Raw genomic sequence first — 15,622 nt, 5'->3', positions numbered from 1 at the left:
GCTGGTAAATGCTCAGTCTTTGTGGACCACATAGTCTCCATCTCAACCCCTCAGCCCTTGGCTGCATCACAGAGGGGTCTGGAGACTGAATCTACGTGAACAGGTTTCTTTAAACATCTATCCTGCAATATTTCTGGAGTTTTGATGTGTGTGTGAGATATATCTGGGGTGGGCATGTGTATACCTGATCATGGGAGCACATGCCATTTGGCAGATCTGTTACTGAATGAGGGGACCTCAGGTAGGGCTACATACACCTTCAATGTGCTGACCCCTTACCCAAAAAAAGTCCTGATGGATATCTACCCAACATGGGGGTGTGCAACCCTTCTTCTGAGGGGCTCTGGTGGTGGCCAGTCATGGTGATCACACACAGAGCTCATTTCCATCGCCTTCCGAGTAGGAATGAAGGCTCCTGACGTGACTTTGCATTTTCCATTTCTGACTGATGTTTGTCAAACCATCAGTCCTTTGCTTTTGTTTGTTTTGAGGTGGGCTTCAGCTCTATAGCCCTAGGTGGCCTGGATCTAGCCATCCTCCTGCCTTAGTGCTGGGATGACTGCAGTGTAGGCCTGATGTGCCCCGCCTTCCCTCCATCCTCAGGAGGGCAAGGATTGCATCCTCCTGTGAGAGCAGCAGCTCCTGCCCAGAAGGCTCTAGAGTCAGGGGATGTGTGTTGCAGGATTATGACTTTAAAACCTACCGTCTGAGGAATGATGAGACTTGAAGCAGTGAATTTAAATCAAAATTCTCTGAGTTAAAATCAAATCTAATTTTTTTATTTATTCTCTCTCTCTCTCTCTCTTGCTGTGGGATGGTCTGTATGTCAAATGTGTTGCTGATTGGTCAATGAATAAATCACTGATTGGCCCGTGGCCAGGCAGGAAGTGTAGGCGGGAGAAGGAGGAGAATAGAGCTGGGAAGTGGAAGGCTGAGGGAGGAGACACTGCCAGCCGCCATCAGGACAAGGAAGATGTAAAGTACCGGTAAGCCACAAGCCACGTGGCAAGGTATAGATTAATAGAAATGGATTAATTTAAGCTGTAAGAACAGTTAACAAGAAGCCTGCCACGGCCATACAGTTTGAAACCAATATAAGTGTCTGTGTTTACTTGATCGGGTTTGAGCGGCTTGGGACTGGCGGGTGAGAGAGATTTGTCCTGACTGTGGGCCAGACAGGAAAACTCTAGCAACTCTCTCTCTCTCTCTCTCTCTCTCTCTGAGACAGGATCTTATTCTATGTCCCACTCTGGCCTGGAATTCACAGAAATCTGCCTGCCTCAGTCTCCCAAGTTCTGGCATTTTACACACACACACACACATACACACACACATACACACACACACACACACACACACACACACACACACACACACAGCACCCTTCACATAGAGATCTAATGGTTTCATAGTTCAGTGTGGTGAATATATAAATACACAAATTCCCATGATAACTAAAGGGGCAGGGCATTGCTCAGACCCACCAGCTCCTGTCTCCAAAGCCCACTCTTTAATCACTGTGGTGAATGAGGGGTGGGTCTCCTTGGCCCTCATTCATTCAGTTCACACTCTAGTGACTCTGAGAACCAGGAGCCCCAGTGTCCTGGGGTGTGAGAACTTCCACGTCCTCTCAACCACAGAACAAGTCACACTCAGCCTTGTGTTCATTCTGACCCCCAGACAATTGTGGTCTAAGATGCTGGTCTAAGATTTCAGGCTTTCCCCTTCTGAAATACCCCCAGATACACAGAGCCCATTTTAATAACAAGGCCCAGGGGTCCCCCATGTCTCCTGCCATGCTGTGGACACAACATGTCATGTTACCCCACACCAATGTAAGTCCATGTGTGATATGTCATGGCCCCATCCCATTCCTCCATGATGGAATGAGCCCTTGTGTGGACCTTTGAGAACAGAAAGGCAGCAGGGGTGTGGCTCAGCAGGGAAGGACTTTCTGGAGTGTTCCAGTGAGAGGCAGTGGGTGTGGCTCAGTGGCAGAGTGCTTCCCCAGCATGCATGAGGCCTGACATAAAAGAATCCTCCTGAGCTGCCTGTGGTTTTGATGGCAAAGTCAAGAAAACAGCCAAGGTCATCAAGGCTAAGCTGTTCTCTGTTTCCTGGGGATTCATTTTGGATGGCCTTTGTACATGGCCCAAGGTGAGGGTGAGATTGATTCCTGTCAGTGGAGATCCAGCTTTCCCAGTTCCCTCTGAAGAAGGGCCCTTCTTTTCCCATTATGTGTTCTTGGTAACGTGGTGAAAAGCCAGTTAACCACTGTGATATGTGATCTTCTCAAACATCATTTAGCCTGGTGACTCCAGAAAAAATCCACAGATAAGGGGTTAAGCTGACAGCAGGCTATGGAATGTTGCTCAGTGAAGGAAGCAGTCAGCAGACATTTCTGGAAAGGCCCCCACAGACACGTCCAGAGGTGTTTTCCATGGAGGATCTAAAGCTGGTGAAGTTGGCCATGAAGAGGAGGCATTGTGGGCCATTAGAAGGAACAACAGGGATGTCTAGAGGGTGAGAGTCATGTCTGTCACAGCAGGTCCGTCCCCCAGTTACTGACCTGAACTAAGTTTCAGAGTTGAACCCATTGAGTGTAGATGAAGTGGCTTCCTGGAGAACCGAACTCTGTGGCAATATGGTGGACAGAGCAATGATTCTCCTCAGTTGGCATGTACTACTCACTCAGTGGGTGGATGCTGGAAAGGAGGAGGCCCCTGACCTTGGGCAGAAGATCAAAGTTGAAGAGTGGGTTTGGAAACCCAAAGTGTCTGTCATCAAACCCCAAAACTTCCCTGACCAGGGTGGATGGTAAGTCAGAACCAACATGGCACTCACAGGAAGAGCAGGGATGAGCACTGTGCTTAGGGCCAAAGGGCTCTTGGGCAGGTCCAGTCTGGAGCAAGCATGAGGCTTCACAACATGGCAGTCAGACACAGTGGTGTGCAAGTGTCAACTGTGGACATCTTTCTCCATCTGAGAGATGCTCTTCAATCACCCTGTTGTCATGGAAACCTGATCCTGCCACCTTGTGGCTCCTCCCTAGGACTGCTCATCACTCATCCTGTGTCCTGCTGTTAACCTCCATGGTCTTTATCATTGGGAAGGCTCTCAGAGGTCCACACAGGGGGTCATTCCATCATGGAGACATGGGATGTGGCCATTACATGTCACATGTAGACTTGCTTTAGTGTGGGGTACATGAGGGCTCACATGATGGGTCTCCTCAGTTTGGCAGGAGACATGGGGGCCCCTCTGGCCATTGTTTGTTGAAACCTTCTCTGTGTATCTGTGGGTGTTTCAGAAGAGGCAAGACTGGAATCATAGACCAGCATCATGGGGTCCACCAAGGGCTCAGATAGAACACAGGGCAGAGTGTGGTGTATTCTGAGGTAGGACATGTGTCTTCTCATGCCCCAATAGAGGCATTGGGCTTCCTTGTTCTTGGGGTCACTAGAATGAGAACTGAATGAATGAGGGCTGGAAGCACACACACACACACACACACACACACACACACACACACACGTTATTAAGGGAGTGGGCACTGGGGACATGAGCATGCTTTGGGAGCGGGTGGCCCTGTGCAGTGTCCTGAATAAACTCTTAAGTAAGCAAAGTCCAAGAGGTGATTGCACATGTGTGTCTTTGGGGCTGACAAATGAGCTGCTGGAACCATTAGGTCTCTGTGTGTGGGGGTGGGGGTGGTATGTGTGTATTGTATGTGTATGTGTGACTGAGAACTCAGGAGACTGAGGCAAGAGGATGCCTGTGAGTTACAGGCCAACCTATGCCACATAATGAGATCTTGTCTCAGAAAGAGAATAAGGAAGTGGACACTCAATGCGATTTAACTCTGCATCCAAAGCTCGTCATCACCACAGACGACCATGTTTCTGTCTTTGTGACCACCAGAGTCACAAATTCCATGCACTTTTTTTTTCATGCACTTCCTCGAACCCCAGCCTGCATGTTGCAGCCACTGTGCATCTTCACATGCCCTGCTCACAGTCCCAGATCCCCTTGGCCATGTGCAGCTACAGAACAGCTTCTGAGTCACATGGGGCAGGTCTAGAATCTTGTCTTGGGGACATGGACAGAAGGAACCAAGGATTCCTGTCTGGGATTTATGTGATATAAGAGACCTGGAAGGATCCCAAACCATGTGGCATCATAGCTGTAGTGGATTGGTTCTGCTCTGTCCACTCCTGAGTGCTCGGTGCCTGGACCCACATGGAGCATATAATATGTGCTCAATAAATTCATCTAATTGAACCATGAGCATGTGCACACACACACACACACACACACACACACACACACACACACACACACAACTATACACCTATGGCTCACACACCCTCATCTGCTGTGGTTTATTGTTGATCAGAAATTGAACAGAACCTCCCAACAGACACAGACAGAAGTCAAGCTGGAATTCTTCCCTCCCCTTCTGAATCTCTTGTCCTCCAGAAAATATGTTGTAGGGTAAGGCAGATGAAAGAGGCCATGAGGAAGGCTGTCTGTGATGGGACAGGATGGAAGTATGGGTGGACAGGGGTCAGCAGTCTGGAATCCCTTTCTGGTCAAGGCCTGCAGCAGAGGAGCACATCCCCCTGACCCCAGAGCCTTCTGGGAAGGTGCTGCTGTGCTCACAGGAGGACACATGTCCAGTTCTCATCCACCTGAGGATGGAGGGAAGGCAGGGCCCATCAGGTCTACACTGCCATCATCCCAGCACTAAAGCAGGAGGGTGGTGAGCTCCAGGCCACCTAAAACTACCCAGCAGCAGCCCACAGCAAAAACATAAGAAAAGAAAAAAATCTAACCTGATGATATGGCACTCTAACCTCCGCCTGAAACAGAAAACACACAATCATGTCAGGATCCCGCATTCCTACTTGGAAGGGAATGTTTACGAGCCTTACATCAAAATAAAAACAAAGAAAAGAGCTAACCTGATGATATGGCACTCTAACCTCCGCCTGAAACAGAAAACACACAATCATGTCAGGAGCCCTCATTCCTACTTGGAAAGGGATGCAAATGAGCTCTGAGGGTGGGCACCAAGACTGGCCATCAGAGCCCCTCAGAAGAAGAACAGCACACCCCCATGTTGGGTAGATGGCCATCAGGACTTTTTGGGGGTCAGCACATTGAAGATGTATGTAGCCCCACCTGAGGTCCCCTCATTCAGGAACAGATTTGCCAAATGGGAGACATAGCCTAGCTCCCTGTGTGCTGTGTGACAGTCCTGGAGGCCACAGCAGCCACAGCCGCCTCCCTCCTGGGTCCCTTCTCCTTTCCTTCCTGACCTTCTGAGGTTTGCTTCCCACATCCCTGCACCCATACGAAGCTGCATCCTGAGTCCACACTTGACCTCATCTGTTCTCTAGCATCAGAAAGTCCCCCGCCCCAGGAGAGGTAAAGCCCCAGTGCAGGTCCCTCTGTGCCTCTTTGGCTGTGACACCGCCCCCGCCCCCCCCCCCCCCCCCGGCAGAGTCCCATTGACCACATGATAACAAGACAGGAAAGATGGGCTGCTCCATGGACCTGAGCACTGGCATCAGAGTCCACGGGAATCCCAGCCCCGTTTATCCTTAGCTGAGCGTCCCTGAGCCAGTGGCTTCAGCTTGCATATCCTCCTGACTCTCCCTCTGTCCTACGAGTATGTGTGTGTGTGTGTGTGTGTGTGTGTGTGTGTGTGTGTGTGTGTGTGTGTTCTGTATGTATATGTGTGTGTTTGTGTGTGTGTGCAAAAAACAGAGAACGCTATTTTCCTCAAGTATTGCCCACCTTGGCATTTGGACCACACTGGACTAGAACTCACCAAGGAGACTATGCTCCCTCATCAGCCTGTGCAGGGATCTTGCTGTCCATGCACTGGAATGTCAAGGGCATGTTACCTTGTCTGGCTTTTTTACATGTGTCTGGGGATGATATTAGGCTCCTCATCCCTACTTACGTGGCAGGTGTTTTATTGACTGAGCCATATCCCAGGCCCTGAGCCTTCTCAGCTCATCAGAAAGAGAAGGATGTTATTAAGTACGCCTTGTAGAGGACTAGTGAGGATCCAGTGAGCTAGTGTATGATAGAGAACACAGGATAAACATGTGTCAGGATCAAGTGAGTTACTGTATGATAGAGAACACAGGATGAGCATGTGTGAGGTTCCAGTGAGTTACTGTATGATAGAGAACACAGGATAAACATGTGTGAAGATCCAGTGAGTTATCGTATGATAAAGAGCAGAAGACGGAGCCTGAGCGCGAAGCAGACACTCAGCGCAGAGGCTGTCATTCCTTAAGACACTGAGTGGCAGGAACTCTGCAGGGGTGAAGTGACAATCTCTGAGACAGAGTGACTGAGAAGCAGTGTGGCAGGACAACCTACAAGCCTGGGCACCTTTGGGAAGACCACATGCTTGTTTGAATATTCTCCCAATAGATGGAGTGACCAAAGCTGTGTGCAAGGGAACAGGATGGTGACAGGTTCTCACCGGCACATCCCAGGAGCTCACTCGGGAGCCATCCCAATTCCTAAAGCATGGGTAGTCCAGCCAGGCCGTAGCCTCTCCAGCCAAATGCTGCCAGGCTTCTGGGTTCCCACCAGCCACATTCCCTGTTGGGTCAGCAGGGTCCAGGATCACAGGCCTGCAGAGCAACATTCAGAGAGGGAATTGACCAGCTGCCCAGTGTCCTAGGAACCACTGCACAGGGGCAGTGGAGGAGCCCAGCAGAGCACCTCTATCCAAATTTGTCCTGAACCCTGCCCCATGCATAGAGCAAGCATGGAGGGATCATTGCCCATGACCAGGAAGGCCTGGGTTCAAATCCTCTACCCTTCAGTAGATGTGCATCCTGGGGCAGGTTCCTCAGCCTCTCTGATCTGTGAGATGGGGAGAGTTGAACTAGCAGAAGACAACACAGGATCAAGACAGGCTCTTACCTGGGGTGACAATGCTATTGTATTGCTCAGAGTTAATTAGTCCAGCCCTGTTCTATGCCTCCCAGCCCTTATGATACTCTTACAACTGGAACATCTCAGTTCTTCCTTCATGCAACCCCCCTCCCTCTCCTGTTTGGGTCTGGAAAAGGTCAGAGCCTTGTTCTCCTCATCTGCAGACCGGAGAGCCCACCCCCATCTCCCAGGGCTGGTGGTTTTCATGTCAATAAGGGGCCAGCAGACAGGGCCCAACAAAGTGATGGGACAGGAGATGCTCCATTGATTCAAAGTTCCTCTCCATTTCCGTCTGGGTCCTCCCTGTGGGGAGCTGAGCCACATGGGGACAAGCTACCTGGCTCTTCTGAGCTGTCTGTGCAGGTAGTCAGAGATGTATTGGTCTTCAAAATCATAATACTTTGTCCAGTAGATTCGAAGCTGCCTGTACTCGGTGACCAGTTCCAAGACTGTCCGGTGCCCTGGGCTGTGTTGAACTCAGTGGCTCCACTCCCATATTCCCAGGCATAGACTGTGAGCAGCTCCATGGCATACTTGGGAGGCAGCGGCTTCCTCAGCTTCTCCTTACACTGAGAAGAAAAAGGCAATGAGAAAAATGGTCTGTCAGTCAGCTGTTGTGTGGGGACCACTTCTCACGGGGTCAATGCAGCGGCCATCTGATGTTGTCATTACAGGTTTATTGGCATACAGCCACACCCATTCATGTATGGACACCCCTGTGCTATAGCTAAGGGCAGAGTAGTTGAGATGGAGACTGTGTGGTCCACAAAGACTGAGAATTTACTGGCAGGCACAGGAGGAATCACGACAGCTTTAGCGAGAGCCAGGGAGTGAGGGTGGGGGCGGGATAGTAATGATGCTCACTATTGAAGGTTTTATCACAGGATATGGAATAACTAGGAAAAGCCTAATGAGATAACTCAGTGTGTTATGGGTCCCCCTCTCCTTGCAAGGGTAATAACTAGTGTTCAGATCCCCAGCATGCACATGAATGTCAGGCTTGTGAGGGAGCTGACTCATAATCCCAGCCTAAGCAGATGGAAATGGGGGTCCCCAGGACTAGATGAAGGTCCAGAGCTGCTGGTTCAGCACACTGTGGGTTCAAGTGTGAGATCCTGCTTGGATATAAAAGGTGGAGAGTGACTGAGGACCTGGCATCACTCTCTGGTCTCAGCATGCTTATGTACATACATGCACACACATAGGCATGTGCTCCCATGAACAGGTATACATATACTCACACCATATATATCTCTCACACATATATCAAAACCTCAGAAATATTGCAGGATGGATGTTTAAAGAAACCATAGCTTGACACATCAGGAAAATCAGAGCCATAGTAAGTAGCAGTGCATGTTAAAAAACAAACAGACTAGAGATCTATAGGTCAAGTGGGGTGTGATGGTGCACACCTTTTATCCCAGCATTAGGAGGCAGAGGTAGGCAGATCTGTGAGTTCAAGGCCTGCCTGGTCTACATAGTAAGTTTCAGAACACCCAGAGCTACATCGTGAGATCCTGTCTCAAAATAACAGAAGAAAGAAAGAGAAAGAGAAATCCTAAGATCAAAATGATACATTAACAATGAATTAGATGAAGCTGAAGAGCGAGTTAGTTGACTGGAAACTGGACTAGAAGAAATCACTCATAACAAGCATGGAAAGTCCTTCCTCCCAGGTCCTCTCTCCCCCTCCTTCTCCCTCCCTTGACTTCCCATCACCTCTCGATTCTCTGTCTTCTCTTCCCACCACTCCTTCCCTTCCCCCCTGCTCCTCATCTTTCCTCCTCTTCATCACCCCTTCCATTCTCCACCCCCTGTATAGACGGGGCTCACGGCAGACGGGCCAGATGCCATACCAGTTGGTACCAGAGCTTGACCAGGCGGATGAGACTCTTCAGCTTGGGTGGACGCTGCTTCAGGAAGTTTCTCTGGAGCTCTGTGAAGCAGGTGGAGAACTCGCCCTCCCTCCCCAGGGAGGTGCACTCCCTGATGAGATCGATGTAGATTTGAGGGTCAGGCTTGATGTAGTTGAGTTGACCTGTAAAGGAGGCTTCACTCAGTTAACACTCCAGCCCTTCTCTGGGGTTCTTGGGTATATCTGGGGTGACAAGCTCACTGGCTGTGGGGTTCAGGGAACAGGCAGAGTTTTGCCACAGCAAGCATCACTCCCCATACAGCCATGTGTCCCACTACCCCTCAGGACTGCAAACACCATGTGGCCCTGGAGAGTCCCTGCCCCCAACTGGTCCTAGTGCAGTGCCTTCCTCACAGGCCTGGAGACAGCGGTGGGTGGAAACAGCACACTGAGGTCACACACGAGAGAGCGGCAGGGTCATCTAGTGATGGCCAACCATGCTCTGGGGTCCAGTGTCTTCTGCACGGGGCTTGTCGTGTGTGTGTGTGTGTGTGTGTGTGTGTGTGTGTGTGTGTGTGTGTGTGTGTACACTCCTGCTTGTGTCAGAGTTTACGGTGGAGCAGTCTGCTGTGTTTCTATATTATGTGTCTTGGGCTTATAGTCTCTGCCCTATGTATTGTGTGTATTTGTGAGGAGGTATATACATATGTTCAGTTCCAGAGGAGGACTTGGGTGTCTCCCTTCATAGTTTGTCTCCTTCTCCCTTTGAGGCAGGGTCTCTCTGTGAATGAGGAGCTTGGCTGACATCCAGCAGGCCATGTACAGCCTGGGTTAGAGGTCAATGTGTGGTCCTTTCTGTTTAGGTGGGTGTTAGGGATTTGAACTCAGGTCCTCACACTTGTGCTGCAATTGCTCTTATCTACTAAGCTCTCTCCCCAACCACTGTGTGTTTTCAGTGCATGATTTTCTATAGTGCATAACTTAGTGTCATGTAGTTTTGTTAGCCTAGGTCCTAAGAACAATAGGGTGTGTGTGTGTGTGTGTGTGTGTGTGTGTGTGTGTGTGTGTGTGTGTGTGTCCTGAACTTGTAGAGGGGATGGGCAGCAGATAAAAGAATACATGTGGATGTGTGTCTGTGTGTGGGTGCATGTGCACACTTGAGCAGACTAGACAGGCAGCAGGCTGTGTCTTAGGTGTGTGCAGGTGTGTGGCCATGACTGCAGCAGGCCATACCATCAGGCTTGGATGCTGGCACAGGGCAAAATCACCTACTGATGGAGTTGAGGACACAGCTGGTCACTCAGCGCCCCAGGAGAGTCTCAAGTGTTTATTTTCACATAGTGGGCCCCATGGGCTAAGTCATCTTGGAGTTGTGGCTGGGGTTCTCACTTGGGCAGTCACTTACACTGCCATTTCCAAGGGGTTCACTGTGGTGGCCCTGCTTCCCCACTGGAAAGTTGCTGAGGCTGAGGAAGTCCATGACCAAGACAGGCTTCTGGGGAGCCGCCCTCCCAGCCCATTTCTGGGTCACCCCCTCTGGCCCCTCCACTCAGCAGGGCTCTAAGACCCTGCAGCTTCCCACAGCATGCTGCCCTGCTCCTGCTCCCAGGCTGGCCTCTCATTCCTGCTGCCTGAGACTCTGCACTGTGTCCATGGCTCTCCTAAGCAAGGGCAGTGGCCTTGTCTCTAAGTTAATAGCAGCAGTTCTCACAGTGGCCAGCAGGGGTGCTGTGTCCCCCCCAGATGTAAAGCCTCAACTGTTCTCTAAAGTCCCCAAGACCCCACTGTGCTCTCAGGGGTGTTCCTAGATATCTTTGGGTAGAGTTGGGCAATTTGTAATTTTGGAGCACACACACACACACACACACACACACACACACACACGCCTCAGCACAGGTCTGAGGTTTCCTTCTCTCTCATAGAAGATGCAACAGATGTTAATTTTGTTTGTTAATGTTAATCTCTGTCACAGTTTTAGAGACACAGAATTTCCACACTCAGGCACAAGAAGAGCTGATCACCGTGCAGGTGTTCTGTAGGACGACCCTGGGGCTGGGGAGACGGCTCATTAAAGGGCTTGATAGGTTAGTATAAGGACCCAAAAGCAGATTCCCAGCACCCACATAAAAAGCTGCATGTGGGGATGGGGGTCCACACCTAGATCCAAGTGCTGGGGAGGTGGAGACAGGACGATCCCTCAGGCCCACTCTCTGAACAGATAGGCAGATCAGCCAGCTCCGGGTCAAAGGTCAACCTATATCCAAACAAACCAACCAACCAGGCTGTCTTGTAGGGAGTAGAGGAAGCATGAGTGAAGTCCTGAATATATCTGAGTATATTTGTTTACAGCCTGGGAGTCCTCTCCTACAGACACCTCCTATGAGACTAGGCAACCCCTCCCCCACCTGTGCAGTCCCTAATAAACACGCTGAGGCTCCAGGTTTCCCGAGGTTGTGGGTGCAGCTCCGTCAGAGCACACACCCCACCTGACCCCAGCTGCATGCTGCAAGAGCCATGAAGGTGGACCAGCAAATTCCAGGTCAACCTCTCAAAAGGCAGGTTCCTAAGTAACCGACATCCAGGACTGGCCTCTGGTGTCTACCCACACCTGCAAACATGTGCATAGGTCTGCACACATGTGAATCCCTGCACCCCCCCCCCCACAGAAACAGAGGAGAGGATGAAGGCACATGGAAGGGCCCGCTGAGGCTCTGACTGGCTTACCCAGGACATCATAGGCGGGCAGCACATCAAACTCCACTTCCTGTTGAAGATCAGGGGAGCTCAGTTTGAAGCTGAGTACCCGGGGGTTGGACCACGGTGAACTCTGGATCTCAAACTTCACTCCTGTAGGTCTCTCACGCTGCAACTTATACAGTTGGTTCTTAATTTCCTGGATGAACTCTCCCCGTCGGCTTAACTGATCCTCAAAGCTGGTGAGATTGGTAAGGAACACCACCAGGTCGGCGTCCGACCTGCCCTTGAGAGCAGTTCCTTTGCCCGAGGAGCCGCCCTGAAAGACAACAATGAGAATGATAAGTGACAGGCAGAGCCTTGTCCAGCAGTCCAGACCCTCGGCAGCCTAGGGGTCCACCACCCAGGGTGATGGATGGATAGAGAAAGCCGGCACATACAAAGTGGAATACTAGTCAGCCCTGAAGAGTGAAATCAGGATCTATGTAGGAAAATAGATGGTTCTGGATCTCTTCGTGGTACAAGAAGTAAGCCAGACTCCGAAGGGTGAACATCAGCGTTTATCTGTGGAGTCTGTATTTAAATGTGTGTGTGTGTGTGTGTGTGTGTGTGTGTGTGTGTGTGTGTGTGTGTGTGTGTGATGATAGATGGGGGACTAAGAGGAGGTAAGGGAGGGGGTCTTTAGGAACTGAGGATCAAGGGAGGGTAATGGGGGAGACAAACAGCACATTTTCTCTCATGTGGATTCTAGATCTAGCTGCACACCGGTGACATGCAATCAGAGAGGGACTCTCTGGGGACGTCAGTGTCGGGGGTAAAGGACAGGACTGTGAGTAAATTAACACGGATTTATGAAACTATAGTCAAGATCCCCGTTGTTAGCAGAATGTTAAGAGGAATACACTAAACTTACACCACATGCTTTCACGAAGATGCCTGTAACAGTATTAAAAAGTCACAGAACAAAAGCTTAAATTTAGAGAATTGAATTCACAAAGACAAAGGTTCTGAGAAAATAATGATACTGAGGAGAGCCTCCCTAAATAAAATGCTGCACACACTCACTAACACACTGCACACCCCACAGAGTGGAGCTGGCGTTACAAACTGATATTTCAGTGGCCGTCACAGTGACTGGGAGTGAGGTACTGTTGTCACGTTGTCCCATTTCACAGATGGGACACCTGGACAGTGAGGTTCCATCAGTCCAGTCTTCCAGCAGGTGGGGGCGCTGTTCTGTTCTCTACCCTGTGCCACAGCTGGGTGGGCATGAGAACACAGGGAACAGAGAAGGTAGGTAACCCACCCCCACTCAGGGCTGCAGCCTGGCTCCTGAGGGTCCTCTCCCTCCCCATCCGGTCAGCTCAGGCTGAGGGGGGCTCACCTTCACCACCTTGGAGACCCTCACAAGGTGGACAGAACCTCGGAAGCATCTCTCCTTCAGGAAATCACATATGATGTTGATGGCCTTTTTGACCTCTGTTCGGAATCTGGTGTCGGGAAGGAGGTTGTTCTCTATGAACTTGTCCAGCTCCCTGGCCGGGGTGCTGCTGAGTTTCTGTGCCATCCTGGGGCCAGGAGTGTTTTCTGACTGCAGCTGCCTCTGGGGCCAGCCTCACCTTATAGCCACAGCTAGTTTCTGTTTCCCAGGAAGGGCGGGGCTATGCAATCAGGCCTCTGCCTCTGATGTTTATGGCGTCTGGTCTCCATGACACTCTGGTGTTCACCAGCAAGGCAGTTATTATGGATTCTCTAACCTTCATGCTGCAGGAAGCATTTTAAACATATTGGTCTGTTTTTTCCTTCTTGGTCTTCTATTGCTACTGAAGAAAAACGGTTTTTTAGCCTCCTAGACATTTCACAGCAATACACACATGTTACTAAAGCTGAAAGAGCAAGTGAGAAGCATCCAGAAGATGGCTGGCACTCAGTTCCACCATTGCTGTGGTGGGTGTGTGACAGGTGACTGGTTCACACCGGGACATGATAATGAGCTGTCTGCCCAGGCCATGGCTAGCTTGAAGTTCAGCCTTCAGGTCTCACTGTTCCCTGGGTTCTCAGGTGCACACCCATGTGGCCATCATCCAAGGCATCATACACAACAGTTTCACTGCCCTCCAACCCCCACCCGATCTGTCCATCATAAAGGATGAAGGGTTCATATTTTTTTAATGTGGGATCTCACTATGTTGCCCAGGATAGACATGAACTTGGGAATCTGCAGCTTTGTCCTCTCAAGGACTGAGGTTACAGGTATGTGCCCCTCTGCCCAGCTGTGACCACCTGCATTATCAGTCAATTGCCAAACTCCAATAACGTGGAGTGTTGACTTATACCCAGGACATATCACCATGAGGGACAAGCCTGTCTCCATGCCAAAGTCTCCCTGCCCAGCAGGAGTGGATGTTCATCATGGCAGGTGGTCCACATTTGTGATCCCAAGTCCTGGGAGGCCAACACAAAAGATGAAGAATTTGAGGCCAGCCTGGGGCTACATGATGAGACCCTGTCTCACAAAAGAGAAAAACAAGCACACACACACACACACACACACACACACACACACACACACATCCTGAGTCACTGTTGGAATCACTGCACAGAGCAAGGAATGGAAAACTGAGGAAATAACTGGAACATTGGCTCTGCTCATGGTTATGGCCACGAGCCGCGGTGGCTTTAAGGGATTTTATTTTTGAAGCAGCAGGAAGCTGTGGCTGTGTCATTCAGGTCAGAAGCCTGCCCTTAGGTCAACACAGTCTTCATGGCCTGGTTGGTAATAGAGGTCCCGTGGTTGACCCTGATCTGGTAGTTTGAATGTACTGGCCCTTCTCAATTCACAAGGAGTGGCACTATTAGGAGGTGTGGCCTTGTTGGAGGACGTGTGTCACTGTGGAGGTGAACCTTGAGGTCTCATATGCTCATCACACTGCTCAGAGTTACAGTCCACTTCCTGTTGCCTTCTGATGATGTGGCCAGCAACATATCTGCCTGCATGCTGCCATGCTCCCCACCATAGTGATAATGGACTGAACCTCTGAACTGTAAGACACCCAAACTAAACGTTTCCTTTATAAGAGTTGCCATGGTCATGGTGTCTCTTCACAGCAATAGAAACCCTAAGACACTGACCATGCCTGAGGGAACTGTGATGCTGAAGGCCCCTCACATAGGTCCTAGGATGGGATGATAAGAGACCAGCTGAGGGCCCTGAGCAGATCTGGGTGAGGGCCAAGCTAATTATACTTTAGAATATCGTATTACATTATCTCATGTGTGTGAATTTGGGGGTCAGAGGACAACTTGTAGGTGTGGGCCTCTCTCTCCCCTCCACCATTTGGGTCCCAGGATCAAACTCAGGTCATTGGGCTTGCCAACAAACACCTGTTCCCTCAGAGCCTTCTCACTGACCCTTTATGTTGTTGTACAGGATCTCATAGTAAAATAGGCCAAGTTAGCCTTCAACTTACAGCCATCCTCCTGCCTCAGCACCCTGAGTGCTGGGATTATACTGTGCCATTATGCCCAGATCGTCTCTCCACTTCCACACACTCCTGTGTGTCTTAAAGAGATTTGATGTGTCACTCAGCCCAATGAGGCCAACGCCCCTAGCCACCCTGATTGAGCCAGGGAGTGCCCAGGTCACAAGGTTTAATCCTCTTGGCTACATGCCCAACTACTGTTGGGGACACACTGCTATTCCTCATGAGCCCCTTGAAAGGAACTGACCAGCTCTGCAGAAAGTGGTTTGTGCCTCTTGGAGGCCAAAAAAACAGTGGAATTAAGAATCCTCCTCTGCATTTTGTAAAATAATTTTGATATATTCATAATATACATTCAATATATTTTTATCAAATTCACCCTCCCTTCCTCCCACACAACTCATGGTCCCACCAAATCCTCTCCCAACTTCATGTCACTTTAGTGAATAAATCAGTGAATCCAGTGAGTGTTTCTCAGATTCACACGTGGGTGAGGCCATCCACTGGGATGTGGGCAACCTGCCAGCGACCACACCCTAAGGAAAACTGACTCTGTCCCGGCTGGGTTTTATGCCAACTTGACACAAGCTAGAGTCCTCTGAGAGGCAGGAACTTCAGTTGA

General features: G+C 50.2%; 1 protein-coding gene across 1 annotated transcript; it reads right to left on the bottom strand.

Moving 5' to 3' along the window:
* Positions 1–4,658: 4,658 nt before the first annotated feature.
* Positions 4,659–13,256, bottom strand: LOC128120734 (2'-5'-oligoadenylate synthase 1A-like). The gene is given in 9 exon segments (XM_052754940.1): positions 4,659–4,691; positions 4,857–4,862; positions 4,986–4,991; positions 6,464–6,659; positions 7,304–7,424; positions 7,427–7,535; positions 8,826–9,007; positions 11,549–11,837; positions 12,903–13,256. Coding segments are annotated over 9 exon segments (1,125 nt in total). The 5' UTR covers positions 13,086–13,256.
* Between the last annotated feature and the right edge of the window lie 2,366 nt (positions 13,257–15,622).

The sequence above is a fragment of the Peromyscus californicus genome, unplaced genomic scaffold, assembly GCF_007827085.1.
Source record: "Peromyscus californicus insignis strain IS unplaced genomic scaffold, ASM782708v3 Scaffold_2__1_contigs__length_46816999, whole genome shotgun sequence".
Lineage (NCBI taxonomy): Eukaryota > Metazoa > Chordata > Mammalia > Rodentia > Cricetidae > Peromyscus > Peromyscus californicus.
This window is presented reverse-complemented; position numbering and strand designations above follow the sequence as displayed.